The sequence below is a fragment of the Physeter macrocephalus genome, chromosome 9, assembly GCF_002837175.3.
Source record: "Physeter macrocephalus isolate SW-GA chromosome 9, ASM283717v5, whole genome shotgun sequence".
Lineage (NCBI taxonomy): Eukaryota > Metazoa > Chordata > Mammalia > Artiodactyla > Physeteridae > Physeter > Physeter macrocephalus.
In genome coordinates, this window is record NC_041222.1 from 59,358,466 (window position 1) to 59,380,328 (window position 21,863).

At 37.5% G+C, this 21,863-nt stretch overlaps 1 protein-coding gene and 1 pseudogene across 1 annotated transcript in view; one reads left to right on the top strand and one right to left on the bottom strand.

Annotated features, from left to right (window-relative positions):
• Positions 1-21,863, top strand: part of CNTLN (centlein) — a 375,432-nt gene that overhangs the window by 125,917 nt on the left and 227,652 nt on the right. The window contains exon 6 of the mRNA XM_024126731.3: positions 4,391-4,524. Within this exon, the coding sequence (XP_023982499.1) occupies positions 4,391-4,524 (134 nt within the window). The remainder of the gene's footprint in view (positions 1-4,390; positions 4,525-21,863) is intronic.
• On the bottom strand, positions 7,532-8,647 carry LOC114486886 (intraflagellar transport protein 22 homolog; annotated as a pseudogene).

Below are 21,863 nucleotides of genomic sequence, written 5' to 3' on the forward strand. Positions count from 1 at the left end.
ACCTCCCCCTCTCCTCTTTGTTCGCACAGCTCCTGGGGTTCAGCTTTGGACTTGGCCCCGCCTCTGCGTGTAGGTCGTCCGAGGGCGTCTGCCCTTCGCTCAGACAGGACGGGGTTAAAGGAGCAGCTGATTTGGGGGCTCTGGCACAGGCTGGGGCGAAGGAGGGGCACGGATGTGGGGCGAGCCTGCGGCGGCAGAGGCCAGCGTGATGCTGTACCTGCCCGAGGCGCGCCGCATGTTCTCCCGGGGAAGCTGTCCCTGGATCCCGGGACCCCGGCAGTGGCGGGCTGCACGGGCTCACGGGAGGGGCGGTGTGGAGCGTGACCTGTGCTTGCACACAGGCCTCTTGTTGGCGGCAGCAGCAGCCCTAGCGTCCCACACCCGTCTCTGCTGTCCGCGCCAACAACCGCGGCTCACGCCCGTTTCTGGAGCTCCTTTACGTGGTGCACTTAATCCCCTCTCCTCTCGCACCAGGAAACAAAGAGGCAAGAAAAAGTCTCCTGTCTCTTCGGTAGCTCCGCGCCCGTTTCTGGAGCTCCTTTAAGCAGCGCGCTTAAATCCCTCTCCTTGCGCACCCGGAAGCAAAGAGGGAAGGACAGATCTCTTGCCTCTTCGGCAGCCCCAGACTTCAACCGGACTCCCTTCCGGCTAGCTGTGGTGCACTAATCCCTTCAGGCTGTTTTCACTCTGCCAACTCCAGACCTTTCCCTGGGATCCGACTGAAGCCCGAGGCTCAGCTCCCTGCCCACGCTTGCCCCGGCGGGTGAGCAGACAAGCTTCGGGATGGTGAGTGCCGGTCGGCACCGATCCTCCATGCGGGAATCTCTCAGCTTTGCCCTCCGCACCCTGTTGCTGTGCTCTCCTCCATGGCTCCGGATCTTCCCCCTCTGCCACCCGCAGTCTCCGCCCGCGAAGGGTCTTCTAGTGTGTGGGAACCTTTCCTTCTTCACGGCTCCCTCCCACTGGTGCAGGTCCCGTCCCTATTCTTTGTCTCTGTTTATTCTTTTTTCTTTTGCCCTACCCAGGTACGTGGGGAGTTTCTTGCCTTTTGGGAGGTCTGAGGTCTTCTGTCAGCGTTCGATTGGTGTTCTATAGAAGTTCCACGTGTACATGTATTTCTGATGTATCTGTGAGGAGGAAGGTAATCTCCTCGACTTACTCTTCAGCCATCTTCTCCAATACTTTTGTCTCTTCTCTTGATTTGTCTGTTCATGTGTCTGTCTCTTGATTTGTCTGTTAATATGTTTGTTTGTTAATATGTCTGTTGGTATCACACCCAGCTGTTGGCCTCCAAAAACTGATGACTGATTAGATTCTTCTGTTGTTTTTGTCAATGTCCTGGGACACAAATTGCTCCACAGTCTAATGTAATTAAATCTTGGCCTCTCCGTAGGGTTTTTCTTTTTAAATTGCGGTTTAGTAATATAACATAAAATTTAGAATCTTTTATCATTTTAAGTATACTGTTCAGCAGTGTTAAGTATATACACATTGGTATGCAGCCAAGTTGCAGAAACATTTCATCCTTCAAAAGTGAAACTATATTCAAAAATAACTTCCCATTTCTCTTCCCCCCAGCTCCAGGCATCCACTAGTCTGATTTGTGTCTCTATGAGATTCTTCATATAAGTGACGTTATACATTATTTTTTGTAAGTGGCTTATTTGGCTTTTCATAATTATCTCAAGGTCCATCCATGTTCTTTCATATGTCAAAATTTCCTTCCTTGTTTATTGTGGTAAAAAACACATAAAATATACCATCTTAACCATTTTTAAGTATACAGTTGAGTAGTGTTAACTGTATTTACATTGCTGTGAAAGAGATCTCCAGAACTTTGTTGACTTGCAGACATGCAACTCTGTTGCATGTCTGTTGCCACTGTTGTGGCCTCTCCCGTTGCGGAGCACAGGCTCCGGACGCGCAGGCTCAGCGGCCATGGCTCACGGGCCCAGCCGCTCCGCGGTATGTGGGATCTTCCCGGACCGGGGCACGAACCCGCGTCCCCTGCATTGGCAGGCGGACTCTCAACCACTGCGCCACCAGGGAAGCCCAACTCTGTTTTTTAATAACTGCTTAGTGCTCCCTTAACCTAGGCCTTGATAACTACCATTCTATTCTGTGTATCTATTAATTTGACTACTTTAGATACTTCATATAAGTGGAGTCATCTGGTATTTGTCCTTTTGTGACTGATTTGTTTCATTAGGCATAATGTCCTCAAAGTTCATCCATGTGGTAGCATGTGACAGGCTTTCCTTTCTTTTGGGTGCTGCATTGTGCTTCATTTTATGTGTATAGCGCGTTTTGTTTATTCATTTGACATTTAGGTTGCTGCCACTTGGCTATTGTGAATAGTGCTGCTATGAAAATGGGTTTACAGATATCTCTTCAAGACCCTGCTTTTAGTTATTTTGAATGTATACCCAGATGTGGGATTGCTGGATTATGTGGTGGTTCTGTTTTTTATGTTTTGAGGAACACCCCCATACTGTTTTTGAGAGTATTTTTTACAGTCCCAGCAACACACAAATGTTCCTACTTCTTCATGTCCCAGGAAACACCTGTTATTTTCTGCCTTCCCTTCCCTTCTCTCATTTCCCTTTCCTTCCATGTTTCCTTCTCTCTTTCTTTCTCTTTCTCTCTTACATCCACCCACACACCCACCTAAATATCTATCATTACTCTTTCTTAATAAATGGGAATTTAAGAAGTATAGATATACCTCAGAGATATTGTGTGTTTGGTTCCAGACTGCCACAATAAAGTGAATATTGCAATGAAGTAAGTCACACAAATTTTTTGGTTCCCCAGTGCACATAAATGTTATGTTTACACTATACTGTAGTCTGTTAAGTGTGCATAGCATTATGTCTAAAACAACAGTTTACATATCTTACTTAAAAAAAATATTTTATTGCTAAAAACAGCTGTCATCTGAGCCTTTAGCAAGTTGTAGTAGTAACATCAAATATCATTCATCACAGGTCACCATAACAAATATAATAATAATGAAAGAGTTTGAATTACCAAAGTATGACACTGAGACATGAAGTGAGCAAATGTTGGAAAAATGGCATTGATAGACTTGTTTGATGCAGGGTTACCACAGTCCTTCAATTTGTAAAAAAAATGCAATATCAGTGAAGTGCAATAAAGGGAAACATGATAAAATGAGATATGCATGTACTCACAGTGCCATCTTGGCTGAAAGCCAATATTTTTATCTTCAAAAGTTCTTTCTGGTTACTGCAGGGAGAATATATGAGGTATGGGTGCATTGCTAGAGTAGATTTTTGGTGCTTGACCTAAAGCTTGTTGCTCGCTTTTGTAAATAATGAATGTATAGTGTATTTGGGGGTATCCTCTACTTTTAGATAAAATATTTATTTAGTATTTTATGAAAATAAATTAATTTTATAAAATATTTTTGAGAAAAAATATTTTTGAAAAAATGTACATCATTTAACATCTTTATTGGAGTATAATTATTTTCCAGTGGTGTGTTAGTTTCTGCTGTGTAACAAAGTGAATCAGCTATACATATTCATATATTCCCATTTCTCCTCCCTCTTGTGTCTTCCTCCCACCCTCCCTATCCCATCCCTTTAGGTGGACACAGAGCACCCAGCTGATCTCCCTGTGTCATGCGGCTGCTTCCCACTAGCTATCTATTTTTATATTTGTTAGTGTATATATGTCCATGCCACTCTGTCACTTCGTCCCAGCTTACCCTTCTCCCTCCCCCTGTCCTCAAGTCCATTTTCTACATCTGCATCTTTATTCCTTGTACATCAGTTTTAAAATTGTTTCAAAATGAAAAAAAGATTTAGAGAATTATCAGGAGGAAAAGACCAACTTTGAACTTTAGGTGAAATTTCACCACAATCAGGTGAACTCAGCATGATCTGAACCTGAAACATTGTAAAATTATCTTTATTTTTTTGCTGCACCATTTTTTCTTCTCTGAGTGTATCTGCATTTAAAATTGAGGAAATAATAAAATATCTGTTTTTTGAGTAATATTTAAGTAAATGAGCTCATTTTTTTGTTCAATGTAATTAACAACTTTTCTCATTGTATAATTCTTTATTGTAATTTTAATAAGTAAATTTCTACATAGATTTTCAAGTTTATTATCTTCAGATTCTTAACTTTCACACCAGGAGACGATGATACTTTTACAGTTTCTGAAAAAAGTAACCTGTGACTGGTGTAAAATTTATTGATTGTATTAACATTTTTTAATTTAATGAAAACAAAAAGGTAAAATTTAAAGCACTACTGATTTTTCACTGTTATTTTGTGGATTAGTTAAATATAACAGACTTTTAATTTTATTTATTATTTGATATTTATTATATTTATGATATGAGTGCTCTAATTTTAGGCCTTTGAAGACAATTTAATCGAAGCAAGGAAAGAAATTGAAGTTTCACAGAGTAAATATAATGCTCTATCATTACAGTTGAATAATAAACAGACTGAACTTATCCAGAAGGATATGGATATTACCCTTGTCAGGCAAGTATACTCACTTCTTAATTTAACATTTTAGAAATGTCCTTTGTTATGCAGAATGCCAGCATTTTTGTTTATTATTAACACCCTAAAATGACAATATATGTCTTCTGTGAGTACTTATGTTTGTGCATTGAAACTATCTAGAATTAACGGGGACAATCGGGTTTTGCAGGACTGGAAAAAATCATGCTCAAAGAGTAGCCTTGGGTCAGTTTTTAACAAGGAGGATGCATTCATTCCTTGTTTCCTTCTGAAATTCCTACCCATGCATAATGTAGTATTATTGTTATAATGAATAATAAATGAGTGATCCAGTTTTGACGTTTTATTTTATTATGTTCTAAATAGTTTTAGTTTGTGAAATATTCTTTCTATATCAAAATAGTTAATTTTGTAGCACTACTCATAAAGTGGGAGTACTTGAAAAACTCGTTTTTAAGTGTTTTGAAAGATGTTAAACTACCTATTAATTTATTTTATAATAATCTTTTTCAGAAAATAGTGTTAGAGCAGATCATAAATATATATACACATATACATACATATGTTATACATATATACACATGTATGTATGTGTGTACATTTTAAAATTTGAACTAATTAAAATAAATCATACAATCAAAGTTTATCACATACCTGTATAAGCATAGTTTCATTCTCTGAAATATGTCATATACTTATATATGTAATGTACTATATATATTATGTTTATATATGATATATAATTATAACTAACTTTATATATAATTATATTATATAAAAATATACTTAATACTTATTTTTATATATAGTGTATTACAATATATATATTGGGGCAGGATTTTTGCTTGGGTAATAGATTAATACATATTATTATATATTTATAATATATATTAATTTACATTATATATGTTTTATTATATATAAAAATATATAAGTGTTATATGTATATATTATAAATAAAAGCAAAAATCCATTGTGTCACATTTTAAAAATCTTTTTACCATGGAGTGAGGAAAAGTATTTCTTTACAGATGATAGACTTTATCCACTCATAGTATAATTTTTTTAAGCCAGTAATTTGATGAAGTCAAAAAAATAATTCTAAACAGTAATAGAATCTTAGTTTTAGAAGCAATCTTAAAATTTTTAATTATTCCTATCTTCTTCCCTATAAAAAAGGTTTTAGTCTTTTCTTGATACTTTTAGTTTATAAGTTTCTCAGTACTCTTCAAGACTGTTCTTTTTATTTTGTTCAAATTTGTAGATTGTTTCATATATTTAGTTGACATTTGCCTTTTTACAGTATGCACCCATTTGTATCTTGGTTCCTTATCTAGAGAAACTCAGAAACAGTCTAATACGTTCTGTATTTCAGACCTTCAAATAATAAAAGATAACTTTATTAATAAATTTTTAAATTAACTTATTAACTGCTTCTGTTTCTCATAATTTTTCATGTATATGTTTCACAGGCATTATATTGTTTTGGGTTGCCTTTCTTTCTCTCTCTTTTTTTTGTTAGTAAAAGTATGTAATATAAAATTCCCAAATAAATGGTTAAGTGGAATATTATGCAGCTGTAAAAAAGAAAAGGCAGCTCTGTATATATTTACACAAATCCTCCAAATTAAAAAAAGTGTAAAAAGCAAGTTGTAAAAAAGTGTGAATAGTTTGCTACTGTTTCCTTTAGTAAAGCACATTTGTATGTGCACAGACTTCTGATAGAATATGGAAGGTAAGGGGGCTTCTGGAGAGGGGGATGGGGTTTGGGGACAGGTAAGACATTGAGACTTCTTCATTAAATGGTCTCTCTTGTAACCTCTGCACATGTGACCTCTTAAATTTTAAAACATTTTTCTCGATTCAAGGACTCCCAAGGGTTGTACTCTGGCTATGAATGTAAATGAAAGCTGCTGGGTTAATTTTTCTAGTGAGCTCTTGGATAATCATTAAAAAATCAGATAAAAATAATCTCAGTTTGTTTTGGAGCTGTAGTCTCAAGATCAATTAGTATTATTGCAGGTATTACGTAAAGAAAATTTACTGCAGTTTGCGTTAACGTAATCTTGTGTTCCTTGCAAAAGTTCCAACTGAGAGGAGGTCAGGCAAAAGGAAATTAACCTGGGCTTAAAATGTGCTCACGGGTAATCCAGGCAGTTTACTAAGAGTTGACTTTAGTTCAGTCTAAATATACCAGGGAACTGTCATTATCTGCCAACACCACTCTCTCAAGCAGACTGCCCACACGGCTGCATTTCAGCCCTCTTCATTGTAAGAGTGAACCACAGCCAAGCATATTTTTCATCCCTTGTAAGTGTCTCTACTTTTCTTCCACTCTCAGTTGAAAAGACGTACATCTAACAGTTTTGTTTTTTTAGTTTTTTTTGGCTGTGTTGTGTCTTCGTTGCTGCGTGCGGGCTTTCTCTACTTGTGGTGAGCAGGAGCTACTCTTTGTTGCGGCACACGGGCTTCTCATTGCGGTGGCTTCTCTTGTTGCAGAGCATGGCCTCTAGGTGTGCAGGCTTCAGTAGTTGCAGCATGCAGGCTGAGTAGTTGTGGCTTGTGGGCTCTAGAGCACAGGCTCAGTAGTTGGGGCACATGGGCTTAGTTGCTCCATGGCATGTGGGGTCTTCTCGGACCAGGGATGGAACCCGTGTCCCCTGCATTGGCAGGCGGATTCTTAACCACTGTGCCACCAGGGAAGTCCCTACATCTAACTTTTGATCTAGTTAATATATTTTCAGTTTGGCTATATTACAAAATTCAAAAAGTAAAATTTATGAAAGAACAATAATTTGAAAGATCACTAAAACAAACTTGTACAATAAGCTATAAACTCACCATATTTGGTTATCCTGAGCATTAAATCTTTTGACTATTTTTACAAATGGGTGTTATGACAACATAACATTGTTTTTCCTGTATTACATGAAATAATATTTAAGAATTAAATTCCCCTGAGATAATAGAAAACCCTTTTAGAAGAAGTATATGTATTCCACCTTCCAGTGTGATATGGTGTCCTGATATCAAGGACATCTAAATAAAAATAAAATCTTGGAGAAGTTAAATGCTAATATTTTTCAAAAATATCCTAGGCAAATTGTACAGATTAAGGAATGAAAATCACATTTAAACCAATCCATGTGGATTAAACTACTGTTGCTATCACTGGGCTATGACAGTTACAATTCCACAACTTTTATAATGTGACATAATGTGAAGGGGAAAAAAAACCACCTCAGTTTTCCAGCTCTTTGGAGAGATCTGGGGCAAAGCAATCAGAATTCAGTAACAGGATTTTCTCAGCTGAACTCAGGACAGAGAATAGATGGTATGAGTCAACTCCCTGGCTGACTGTTACCTTTGGCCAAATAAGGAAAATGTCTTCTACAGCCAAAGGGAGATGAGAACCTCAGTAGGTGGATGGATTTCAGATTTGCACTAAAATTGACTTCATTTGGGATGTGGAAGTGTCTAGGTGAAGGCCAGTTAATTGATAATTGACATCTCCTCCCAGTCTCTGCTCTCAGACAACTGAGTTGATTATGCTTCTTAAATACTTTATGAACTCCATCCTGATCTCTTCCGGTCATCCTTAAGATTTGAGTGTACCAGCTTCAGCTTGTTCAGTGGTGGCACCAAAGCTTTGCTTTGTCACTTCCAGAGCCTGGTTTATGGTGTGCAGTTAACAGACATTGAGTATCCTGTAAAAACTGCTGCTGGACGAAGCAGGAATACCACATCTCAGTTTCCTTCAGGTGGCTTGGGATGTCAGCGTTGAAGATGATCAGCACCCCGTAAGAGTCCTTCATCAGGGCTGGCCAGCAAGACTCGAACTTTGAATCGCCACCACAATCCCAGAGCTCAGATTCACACCCCATGCCTTTGTTGTTGCTGGTAACATATGGGTTCTCAAATTCCAGGATCCTCACTCTTTGGGTTGGGTTGTATTCGGCGATATCAGAAGATTTTGTCAGGAAGTTGGCCCAAACGGTTTTTCCGTTCTCACAGGGCCCCACGAAGAGGATCTTGGCCTTCAGCATTGCGGTCTGCTGCCCAAAGACCTGCCAGAGCCCACCCAGGCGCTGCCGGAGCCCTTGCTGCTGTCAGGGCAGAGCCTGGGTTGCCTTTCTGAATGCATTCCATCTTGTCAGAGTTTGTATCATCAATATTCATCTTAAAATATGGCACCTGTAACTACATAAAATACTCCAACAAGACCTTTCCATTTTAAAGTATGATGATTTTAAACTATTGGATGGAACATGTGGTCCATTCTAGGGTACAGTGCAGTGTTATGTGAATGGGATTTGAAAAATTATGTTTTCTACTAAATTTTGCACCTGCATTTATCTGTATACTTGAATTTAGTGTACTGCAAGAATTATAAGCTGCAGTAAATAAGGCAATGATATCCATAGATGGATATTTTCTTACAAGATGGTAAAAAGATGAACTATGTGTAATTTTAAGTGTTTGATTATAAGGACTCAAAAAGGAGGAGGTAATAGCACAGAGCTAGAAGATTTCAGAGGACTTTGAGTCAGACCCTCATTATAGGGTAGTCGTTGAGATGTCTTCAGTGTTTTTCCTGAATTGTTTGAATAATAATTTGCTGAATACACTACATGTCTCCTTCATTTTTATTTCTTGTGGGTGTGCATGTGTGTGTGGTGGTTATGATATACCAGCATTACTGTACTGAATCTGTATATTGTACAAAAGACATACCAAGCCATAACTGTAGGGAAAGTGGTCTAGGCACTTTCTTATTTGCATATACTTTTACTTGTTGATAAATGATGGAGTTGACCTAGCTTTATTTCTTTATGGGTTTATTTCTTTGAATTCCTAATTATTTGCATATTTATTGAATAATTAATCTGTGTTACCCATTGTGCTATGGAATATTGCCGTGAACTACCACAAATGATTTTTACCTTGCGTTAGAGTATAAATAAAAATAAATAAATAATATACATGTCTGTAACATATATGTAACATCTTAGTATAAACTTAGAACTTGCATAAACGTCAGTAACCAGTTAAGTTGCCTAATTAAAATTTTTGCCTGACTGGTAATGATTCAACAGTTACGTGGAGAGTGAGCTAAATGAATAGCTAACCTTCCATTGAGAAGGTGGGCTAATGTCAATTGATTTGGGAATTTTTCTTAGAAATTAGTTGTGAATCTCTGAAAAAAAAATGAAAAAATAAAGGTCAAGACAGAGTAGTCACAATTTTGGTGAGGAATATCATCAAAGTCAGAATCCTGAAATTGGACTAATGCATCTGGATTGCTGGTGTTCCTAGGCACTTAGCAGAAGCAAGTGTAAATTAACTCTGGAGGATAATAAAGCAATTCTGGCCTCAAATTATGTCTGCAGTTTTACAAACTAATGTCTAGCACATAGTCAGAAATATCAAGTATGTGGTAAAGCAATAATAAAAATTAAAAGACGTAAGAACTGGAGGAGATTGGTTCAAGATGGCAGAGTAGAAGGACATGCGCTCACTCCCTCTTGCGAGAGCACTGGAATCACAACTAACTGCTGAACAATCATTGACAGGAAGACACTGGAACTCAGCAAAAAGATACCCCACATCCAAAGACAAAGGAGAAGCCACAATGAGATGGTAGGAGGAGCGCAATCACAATAAAATTAAATCCCATAACCTCTGGGTAGGTGACTCACAAACTGGAGAACAATTATACCACAGAAGTCCACCCACTGGAGTGAAGGTTTTGAGCCCCACGTCAGGATTCCCAACCTGGGGGTCTGGCAACAGGAGGGGAAATTCCCAGAGAATCAGACTTTGAAGGCTAGCGGGATTTGATTGCAGGACTTTGACAGGAGTTGGGGAGAGATTCCACTTTTGGAGGGCACACACAAAGTAGTGTGTGCATCAGGACCAAGGGGGAAGAGGCAATGACCCATAGGAGACTGAAGCAGACCTACCTGCTAGTGTTGGAGGGTCTCCTACAGAGGTGGGGGGTGGCTGTGGCTCACCTTAGGGACAAGGACACTGGTGGCAGAAGTTCTGGAAAGTACTCCTGGGCGTGAACCCTCCCGGAGTCTGCCATTAGCCCTACCAAAGAGCCTGTAGTCTCCAGTGTTGGGTTGCCTCAGGCCAGACAACCAACAGGGAGGGAACACAGCTCCACCCATCAGCAGACAATTGGATTAAAGTTTTACTGAGCTTTGCCCACCAGAGCAACACCCAGCTCTACCCACCACCAGTCCCTCCCATCAGGAAGCTTGCACAAGCCTCTTAGATAGCCTCATCCACCAGAGGGTAGACAGCAGAAGCAAGAAGAACTACAGTCCTGCAGCCTGTGGAACGAAAACCACATTCACAGAAAGATAGACAAAATGAAAAGGCAGAGGACTATGTACCAGATGAAGGAACAAGGTAAAACCCCAGAAAAACAACTAAATGAAGTGGAGATAGGCAACCTTCCAGAAAAAGAATTCAGAATAATGGTAGTGAAGATGATCCAGGACCTCCGAAAAAGAATGGAGGCAAAGATTGAGAAGTTGCAAAAATGTTTAACAAACACCTAGAAGAATTGAACAAACACCTAGAAGAAGTAAAGAACAAACAAACAGAGGTGAACAATAGAATAGCTGAAATGAAAAATACACTAAAAGGAATCAATAGCAAAATAAGTGAGGCAGAAGAACGGTTAAGTGACCTGGAAGACAGAATGGTGGAAATCACTGCCGTGAACAGAATAAAGAAAAAAGAATGAAAGAAATGAAGTCAGCATAAGAGACTTCTGGGACAACATTAAACCCACCAACATTCACATTATAGGGGTCCCAGAAAGAGAAGAGAGAGAGAAAAGGCCCAAGAATATATTTGAAAACATAATAGTTGAAAACTTTCCTAATATGGGAAAGGAAATAGCCACCCAAGTCCAAGAAGTGCAGAGAGTCTCAGGCAGGGTAAACCCAAGGAGAAACATGCCGAGACACACAGTAATCAAATTGCCAAAAATTAAAGTCAAAGAAAAATTATTATAAGCAATAAGGGAAAAACAACAAATAACATACAAGGGAACTCCCATAAGGTTGACAGCTGATTTCTCAGCAGAAACTCTACAAGCCAGAAGGGAGTGGCACGATATATCTAAAGTGATGAAAGGGAAAAACCTACAACCAAGATTACTCTACCTGGCAAGGATCTCATTCAGATTCAATAGAGAAATCAAAAGCTTTACAGACAAGCAAAAGCTAAGAGAATTCAGCACCACCAAACCAGCTCTAGAACAAATGCTAAAGGAACTTCTCTAAGTGAGAAACACAACAGGAGAAAAGCACCTACAAAAACAAACCCAAAACAATCAAGAAAATGGAAATAGGAACATACATACTGATAATTACCTTAAATGTGAATGGATTAAATGCTCCAACCAAAAGACAGGCTTACTGAATGGATACAAAAACAAGACCCATATATATGCTGTCTACAAGAGATGCACTTCAGACCTAGGGACACATACAGACTGAAAGTGAGGGGATGGAAGAAGATATTCCATGCAAATAGAAATCAGAAGAAAGCTGGAGTAGCAATACTCATATCAGATAATACAGACTTTTAAAATAAAGAATGTTACAAGAGACAAGGAATGACACTCCATAGTGGTCAAGGGATCAATCCAAGAAGAAGATATAACACTTATAAATATATGCACCCAACATAGGAGCACCTCAATACATACGGCAACTGCTAACTCTGAAAACAGCAGATTACACTTTCTTCTCAAGTGCACATGGAACATCATCCAGGGTGGAACAAATCTTGGGTCACAAATCAAGCCTTGGTAAATGTAAGAAAATTGAAATCATACCAAGGATCTTTTCCAACCACAACACTGTGAAATTAGAAATAAATTACAGGGAAAAACACTTAAAAAGCACAAACAGATGGAGGTTAAACAATACATTACTAAATAACCAAAAGATCACTGAAGAAATCAAAGAGGAAATCAAGAAGTACCTACAGACAAATGGCAATGAAAACATGATGACCCAAAACATATGGGATGCAGCAAAAGCAGTTCTAAGAGGGAAGTTTATAGCAAAACAATGCTACCTCAAGAAACAAGAAAAATCTCAAACAATCTAACCTTACACCTAAAGGAAGTAGAGAAAGAAGAACAAACAAAATCCAAACTTTGTAGAAGGAAAGAAATTATAAAGATCAGAGCAGAAATAAATGAAATAGAAACAAAGAAAACAATAGCAAAGATCCATAAAACTAAAAGCTGGTTCTTTGAGAAGATAAACAGAATTGACAGACCTTTAGCCAGACTCATCAAGAAAGAGGGAGAGGACTGAAATCAATAAAATTAGAAATGAAAAAGGAGAAGTTCCAATGGACACTGCAGAAATACAGAGCATTATGAGAGACTACTACAAGCAACTGTATGCCAATAAAATGGACAACCTGGAGAAATGGACAAATGCTTAGAAAAGAATAACCTTCCAAGATGGAAGCAGGAAGAAATAGAAAATATGAACAGACCAATCACAGGTAATGAAATTGAAACTGATTAAAAACCTTCCCACATGCAAAAGTCCAGGGCCAGATGGCTTCACAGGCAAATTCTATCAACCATTTAGAGAATAGCTAACACCGATCCTTCTCAAACTCCTCCAAAAAAAATTGCAGAGGAAGGAACACTCCCAAACTCATTCTGCGAGGCTACTGTTACCCTGATACCAAAACAAGACAAAGATACTACAAAAAAAGAAAATTACCGACCAATATCACTGATGAATATAGATGCAAAAATTCTCAACAAAATGGTAGCAAACAAAATACAACAACACATTCAAAGGATCATACACCATGATGAAATGGGATTTATCCCAGGGATGCAAGGATTCTTTAAAATATGCAAATCAATCAATATGATACACTGTATTAACAAATTGAAGAATAAAAATGATATGATTATCTCAATAGATGCACAAAAAGCTTTTGACAAAATTCAACACCCATTTATGATAAAACTCTCCAGAAAGTAGGCATAGTGGGAACCTACCTCAACATAATGAAGGCCATATGTGACAAACCCACAGCAAACATCATTCTCAATGTTGAAAAACTGAAAACATTTCCTCTAAGATCAGGAACAAGACAAGGATATCCATTCTCGCCACTATTATGCAACATAGTTTTGGAAGTCCTAGCCACAGCAATCAGAGAAGAAAAAGAAATAAAAGGAATACAAATTGGAAAAGAAGAAGTAAGACTGTCACCGTTTACAGATGCTATGGTACTATACATAGATAATCCTAAAGGTGCGACCAGAAAACTAGTAGAGCTAATCAATGAATTTGGTAAAGTTGCAGGATACAAAATTAACGCACAGAAATGTGTTTCATTCCTATTCAATAACAACAACAAAAGATCAGAAAGAGAAATTAAGGAAACAATCCCTTTTACCATTGCAACAAAAGGAATAAACCTAACTAAGGAGGTAAAAGACCTGAACTCAGAAACCTATAAGACACAGATGAAAGAAATCAAAGTTGACACAAACAGATGGAGAGATATACCATGTTTTTGGATTGGAAGGATCAATATTGTGAAAAATGACTGTACTACCCAAAGCAATCTACGATTCAGTGATATCCCTAGCAAATTACCAATGACAATTTTTACAGAACTAGAACAAAAAATCGTAAAATTTGTATGGAGACACAAAAGACCCCGAATAGCCAAAGCAATCTTGAGTCAAAATAACAGAGCTGGAGGAATCAGACTCCCTGACTTCAGACTATACTACAAAGCTACATTAATCCAGACAATATGGTACTGGCACAAAAACAAATGAAATATAGATCAATGGAATAGGATAAAAAGCCCAGAGATAAACCCACGCACCTATGGTCCACTAATCTATGACAAAGGAGGCCAGGATATACAATGGAGAAAACACAGTCTCTTTAATAAGTGGTGCTGGGAAAACTGGACACCTACATGTAAAAGAATGAAATTGGGACACTCCCTAACACCCTGCACAAAGTAAACTCAAAATGGATTAAAGACCTAAATGTGAGAGTAGACACTATAAAACTCTTAGAGGAAAACATAGGAAGAACACTGCTTGACATAAATCACAGCAAGATCTTTTTTGACCCACCTCCTAGAGCAATGGAAATAAAAACTAAAATAAAGAAATGGGACCTGATGAAACTTAAAAGCTTTTGTACAGCAAAGGAAACTATAAACAAGATGAAAAGACAACCCTCAGAATGGGAGAAAATAATTGCAAACAAAGCAACGGACAAAGGATTAATTTCTAAAATACATAAACAGCTCATGCAGCTCAATATTAAAAAAACAAACAACGCAATCAAAAAATGGGCAGAAGACCTAAATAGACATTTCTCCCTAAAAGACATACAGATGGCCAAGAGGCACATGAAAAGATGCTCAACATCACTAATTACTAGATAAATGCAAATCAATACTACAATGATGTATCACCTCACACTGGTGAGAATGGGCATCATCAGAAAATCTACAAACAACAAATGCTGGAGAGGGTGTGGAGAAAACGGAACCCTCTTGCACTGTTTGTGGGAATGTAAATTGATAAAGCCACTATGGAGAACAGTATGGAGGTTCCTTGAAAAACTAAAAATAGAATTACCATATGATCCAGCAATCCCACTACTGGGCATATACTCATAGAAAACCATAATTCAAAAAGAAACATACACCCCAGTGTTCATTGCAGCAATATTTATAATAGCCAGGTCATGGAAGCTTCCTAAATGGCCATCAACAGACGAATGGATAAAGAAGATGTGGTACATATATACAATGGAATATCACTCAGCCATAAAACCGGACGAAATTGGGTCATTTGTAGAGACATGGGTGGACCTAGAGTCTGTCATACAGAGTGAAGTAAGAGAAAAACAAATATCGTATATTAATGCATATATGTGGAATGTAGAAAAATGCTACAAATGAACTGGTTTGCAAGGCAGAAATGGAGACAGAGATGTAGAGAACAAATGTATGGACACCAAAGGCGGGGGAAAGCGAGAGTGGGGTGGTGGTGGTGGGATGAATTGGGATTGACGTATATACACTAATATGTATAAAATAGATAACTAAGAAGAACCTGGTGTATAAAAGAATAAATAAAATTCAAATTAAAAAAACTGGAAATGAAAGATAAAGACCTAGTTATTTGCCTATATATGAGTAATTAACATAGCCAACCATCAAAAAATTTTTAGAAAGATTTCTAAAATTAATATGTGGATTTATCACACTTGGTAGATACAAGGTCAGTGTAGAAAATTTGAATGCATTTTTTATGCCAGCAAAAAAATTAGGAAATAGACTTAAAAAGAATATAATTTATAATATAGTTAAAAATATGAACAGCAAATATAATGAAAGATATGTGTTACCTCTATACAGAGATCTGTAAAACATTATTGAGAGAAATAGAAAGTCTAGTATGTACAGATAAATACAGAGTTCATGATTTGCAAGACTCAGTATGATAAAGATGTCTATTCTCTCCAAATAGATATTGAGATTCAGAGGAATACAGATTATCAGCAACAGGAAACTATTACTACCCCCAGGCCAGAAGGGGCAAGGAGAGAAGCTTTAACTGGATCTCTGTGAGAAGTCTATCCCTGGGAGAGAGGCTGACTAATAGGAGAAGTATTCTTAGATAGAGGAACAGAGACACTTCCATCTGTGGCTCATTGGAGAGGGAGATAGGGAAAGAAATACCTTGATCTCTTTTTCCTTTACCCTCTAATCATGGACCAGCACTTTCAACTACTCAAATATAAACCCAGAAGAAAGGGAGCCAATGTAGTCTGGAAGTTGGCCTCTCAGGCTAGATTGTAGGCTAGAGTACACAGAATAATAGTGTAGAGATGATGAATATTGGATAAGAGAATATGTGGTGCATTCTCCATTTCTGTTCTTTTTCAGAGCTTTCCTGGACATTTATTGCTTAATTAATTTTTCCATATAAACTTTAGGTTAAACTGGCTTATTTCTTGTTTGCTATTTTATTATGGCGTCAAATTTAAAAGCAAACTGACGGAGAACTGCCCTCTTGATGATGTCAGTTTTTCTGTCCCAGAGTATGGGAATGCCATTACATTTGTTTCAGTACCTTTCTGTCCTTATGAAATGTTTTGTTCCTTATGCTGGTTTTGACCTTTCTTCTTAAATTTTTATTCCTAGCTCTTTCATGGTTTTTGTTACTGTTTTAAATGGAATCTTTCTTTCCCCTATAGTTTCCTACTGATTTTCCTTTTATTACTTGTTGTTTTTGCTGTGCTATTTTGTTTTGATGTGCTGTGATTTGGTGGCTAAAGTGTCCAACAAAGTTATTTTGTTTTTACTGTGAATTGTACTTTTTACTTTTTGCTGTATAACTTTTTTTGCCTTGATCTTTAATTCCTCTGAAATTAATATTGCTATTCTTTTTTGGGGTTTATATTTGTATGGTAACAAACTAAGTACATAATTGTTTAGGTATAATGATACATGTGAATTATAAGAAAATACATGTAGTATGGAAAAGTACAAAGAAGATAGAGGGAAAAAATTAGAGTTAAATTACAACCCCAGAGGAATAATAGCCATTAAAATTTTATTAGAATCATTCTATATTTTTCTCAACACATATTTATAAATTGAAGAGTAGGTAAACAAGTTCTTAGATAAAAGGGATTGTGTTGGACATTTTTGTTTTTTTGTTTGTTTGTTGGTTTGTTTTTGGCTGCATCGGGTCTTCGTTGCAGCACATGGGATCTTCGTTGTAGAATGCAGGCTTCTTAGTTGCGGCATGAAGGCTTCTTAGTTGCAACATGCGGACTTCTTAGTTGTGGCATGAGGACTCTTAGCTGCTGCATGCATGCGACATCTAGTTTCCTGACCAGGGATTGAACCCGGGCCCCCTTCATTGGGAGCATGGGGTCTTACCCACAGGACCACCAGGGAAGTTCCAAACATGTTGTTCTAATAAGTGATAACTTCAGTTTTTGTGATATAATGGAACAATAAGACACTGAAGTGAAATTGAAAGAATTATTAAATCTCAGATAATTGTTTCTTCTCTATAAGAACCACTAACTATTTTTCTAAAGCTAAGAAAGAAATGGCATGAAAAAAACTTTGGAGGTTGATGTAATTATTATTATTTATTTTTTTAAAACTACATTTCATCTTTAATTGGATTTGATACCCTGCTACATACACTTAGTAAAATAGGACATACATTCAACCATTTTAACTCCTTCTCATTTTGCATCTCAGGATTTATAACCTTTATCTCCTCATGCATAACCACAGTGCCTAAAGATATTTAGACTTAGTTTTTTATATTGCTTCAGTGCTCTTCACTAAACTTTTTACTTTTGATGTGTTTATTCCTACACTCAATTTTGATTCATCTTAAAGGCCCATTTTTACCAGGGCCTTCTCTGTTGCTGGAGTATGCTTTCTCCTCCATTAACATCAGATTTAGCCATGTGACTTATTTTGGCCTGTGGAATGAGTGTGAAAGTGGCGTATATCATGTTCTGGCAAGTGTTTTAAAAGAGTCATTGCTTGAATTGCCTTTACTTTTTGCCCTCTGCCATTAGAGTGGCATATTACTAATGCTGTCTACTGCTCCAGTTTGGGTCTTAGGATAGCAGAAAGCCATATGTAATGTGAGCAAGCAAATCTTTGTTTTCGTAACAGTAAGTATTTTTTTTTTTTTTGGTAACTGCAAAATAACCTATAGATGCTGTCTGAAACCCTTTGTCAGTCTTTACTATCAAATTTGATGTCTAAAGGGATATTCCTAATTTATCCTGTGGTTCATTCAATCCCTTAGTAAACATCACTGTAACTGAGCAATACAGTATTTTTAATCAGCTTAACATTCTCCTTCTTTTTTTAATCTTAAAAAGTATTTATTTTATTTTTTTCACACACACACACTGTATTTTATTTTTACAAGAGAGAAATAAACTGACACCAAGCATTGTAAATGGATGACCACAACAAAAGCAACAATGATTGCAATTACCAAACACGAAACACACTCATACTATGTCATAATATTGACATTCAGTCCAGTAATTAATCCTCCACTGTAACAGCTCCTTTACTTGGCAGTGAAAATTGATTTGTATAAGAACACTTCCTAACACCATACACAAAAATAAACTCAAAATGGATTTGAGACCTAAGTGTAAGACTGGACACAACATTCTTCTTGAGATGAGAAGAAGTGTCGTTGGTTCTCAGCATCGTCTCAGCTCAACCCACACTTTCCTTTATTCTTTTTAATCCGTGTCTGGAGGAACTTCTCAAGTTTGAACCTACCAATTAATTTTACTTTCCATAGTTTTGGTTTGCCTCATAACTTCTCTCATTATGAATTTTAATGCTATTACGACATCTTTCTTTCTTAACAATCCTTCTTTATGTTATCCTTATCATTTCATCCATTCAACAACTGTCTTATCCCATATATCCTAGAAAACTGAGGCTGAGTGAAGGTTACTGGTAACTTGAGAGATTTAATTCCAAGGCAGAGTGAGTGAGAGAAGAATAATCTGAGGCAGGGAAGGATAAAGAGTAATTCAAGGAAACACATTATTGTGCTGGCCACTGCTTCACGGTGAGCCATGAAGAGACGTCTGGCGCACTGAATTAGCCACTCAGCTTGATTCTGGACAGACTGTAGAAAGAAACCATGCCCTATAGCAATCCATCAGATAGAAAAAACAAAAACAAACAAACAAAAAAAACTCTTCTTGTGTTTTATCTTCCATTGATCAAAGTTTGCTGCTTATACCATGCCTGTGTTGTAGCATTTTATCCTAATCTGGAAGTGGTACAAGGAGACAAATATGCTAGGCATGCAGCTGGTTGACCTCAAGTGATGGAGCCACATAGCTGCATAAATGTTATAGGCTTAAGTGGTAGTTAATAGTCTGAGGCAGAGCAAGGGACTAAGAATCTAGGAGGCCGGTGAGCTGAATCTGAAAAGGTGTATAAGTTGTGTCTAAGACAACAACAAATATTTAATAGGCTACAGGAACTATGCTAGGTTGTCCATTTATAGCAGTGAGCAAAAAAGTCCCTACCTTCACAGACATTTTTGTTAAGATTATCTTCACATCTTGGCTTTCAATTGAGATAATTCAGAGAAGTGCAATGGTTTCTTTTTCATACATTTTCTAGACCTTTTTTATAATTCCTTCAGTAACTCCTACTCAGAGGTATAATTTTCCTCTGAGTATGCACAATAAAATTTCTTTTTTCTTAATTCTAAGTACTCCTCCTTTTAATTAAGTCCTGTTTGTTTTTCTTTACTCATTTTCAAATGAAGATAGGTCTACACAAATTCAGTGTTTTCCAGTGGTTGAGATATATGTTTCCAAAGCCTTATTTGCAGCTTACTTTGATACTGATCAAGTTCCACTTTCATATTTGCAACATTGTTGTACATTCTATCTCATCTACTTTTCAGAGGGTGGTGTGAGAAGACACAAAGAAAGAAACATTTATACATAATATAAAATTATGCTTCCATTCCATTTACTGAGAGTATGCCCAGAAAATAGCACAAGATGAGAGACAAGAATATGCTCTTCTCTTAGTTGATGTTTACTCCCCAACTGTCTCATAGTATGAACATCTCCCAACTCAAGTGTTTCTTCTGATTAAAGATACATATATTTTGTTCCAAATGACCCTTAAATCCAAGCCAATTACTGATTCTGGCCCTCTCTTTAAGAAAATTTATCTTCTATTGTTAGAGGAGAAATAAGTTTTCTGTGTTTTGTATTGTATTGAAAGATGATATGTATTATCTTCATCATGTCTCCTTTCTAAACGCAACATTTACTTAGGTCTCTTGGCTAACACATATCTTGACTATCCATGCTCATGGAATTTTACCCTACAGCTACTGCCTATCTCCTTAGATAATTCTTGCTAATGTTATTCTTTTTTTTTTTGCGGTACGCGGGCCTCTCACTGCTGTGGCCTCTCCCGTTGCGGAGCACAGGCTCCAGATGCGCAGGCCCAGCGGCCATGGCCCACGGGCCCAGCCACTCCGTAGCATGCGGGATCCTCCTGGACTGGGGCACGAACCCTCATCCCCTGCACCGGCAGGCGGACTCTCAACCACTGCGCCACCAGGGAAGCCCAATGTTATTCTTGAAAAATGACAATACTCAGCAAGAATCATTACTGTATGTCTCTTCTCTCCCTCTCTTGTATTATATTTTCTCAAGGCATGTGCTATTATTGATTCTCTTCTTTCCCTTCCCCCATTTTTGGACTATTATTTTCTACAGGTTTCAGTTTTTTGAATAGTTATAGAAAAAAAAGTGCTATAGTCTAAATGTTTGTGTCCACCCAAAATTCATATGTTGAAATTCTAATGCCTAATGTGATGGCATTAGGAGGTGGGGTCCTTAAGGAGGTGCTTCGGTTATGATGGTAGAACCCTCTTGTAAAAAAGACCTCCCAGAGCCCCCTAGTGACTTCCACCGTGTGAGGATGTAACAATAAGTGTGCCACCTGGAAGAGGGTCCTCACTTGACTATGCTGGCAGTCTGATCTCTAACTTGCAGCCTCCCCAACTATGAGCAATAACTTTCTGGTTTTTGTAAACTACCTAGTCTGTGCTGTTTTGTTATATCAAAAGGACTAAGGCAGATGGTGTATGTACATGTATCTGTGTGGGTTCAGAGGTTTCTGTTGTATCTGGAGAACATTAATATTCTAAACCTGTAAAAAAGCAGAGCTCCGGAATTCCCTGGTGGTCCAGTGGTTAGGGCTCAGCGCTTTCGCTGCTGTGGCCTGGGTTCAATCCCTGGTCAGGGAACTGACATTCCGCAAGCCGTGTGGCATGGCAAAATAAATAAATAAATAAATAAATAAGCAGAGCTCATTTCTCCCATATTAATATTCATCCATGTTCAACAACTGTCTGCATATATTTTATGTTTCTTCTTTCTTTTAAGATTTATCTTATGTGAATGAATCACCAATTTGAGGTTATAAGTAAAGAAAAGTCTCCATTTAAAACAGTCTCCAAAATATATACTATAATGTATACTTCTGTGAAATACATCTCTATAAATATCTTTCTCTTCAAATTTATTTTACAACATATTTTCCAGTTTTATATGACCTGTATCACACAGGATTCACCACCACAGGAATCTGGAAACCTCTATCCCAGAGGTGTGGTTTTCCTTGACCCTTACGGCCATGAAGACTGTCACTCCAGTTCATCTGTCTTTCTACTTACCAAGTTTACCCTGGATGGGTTGGAA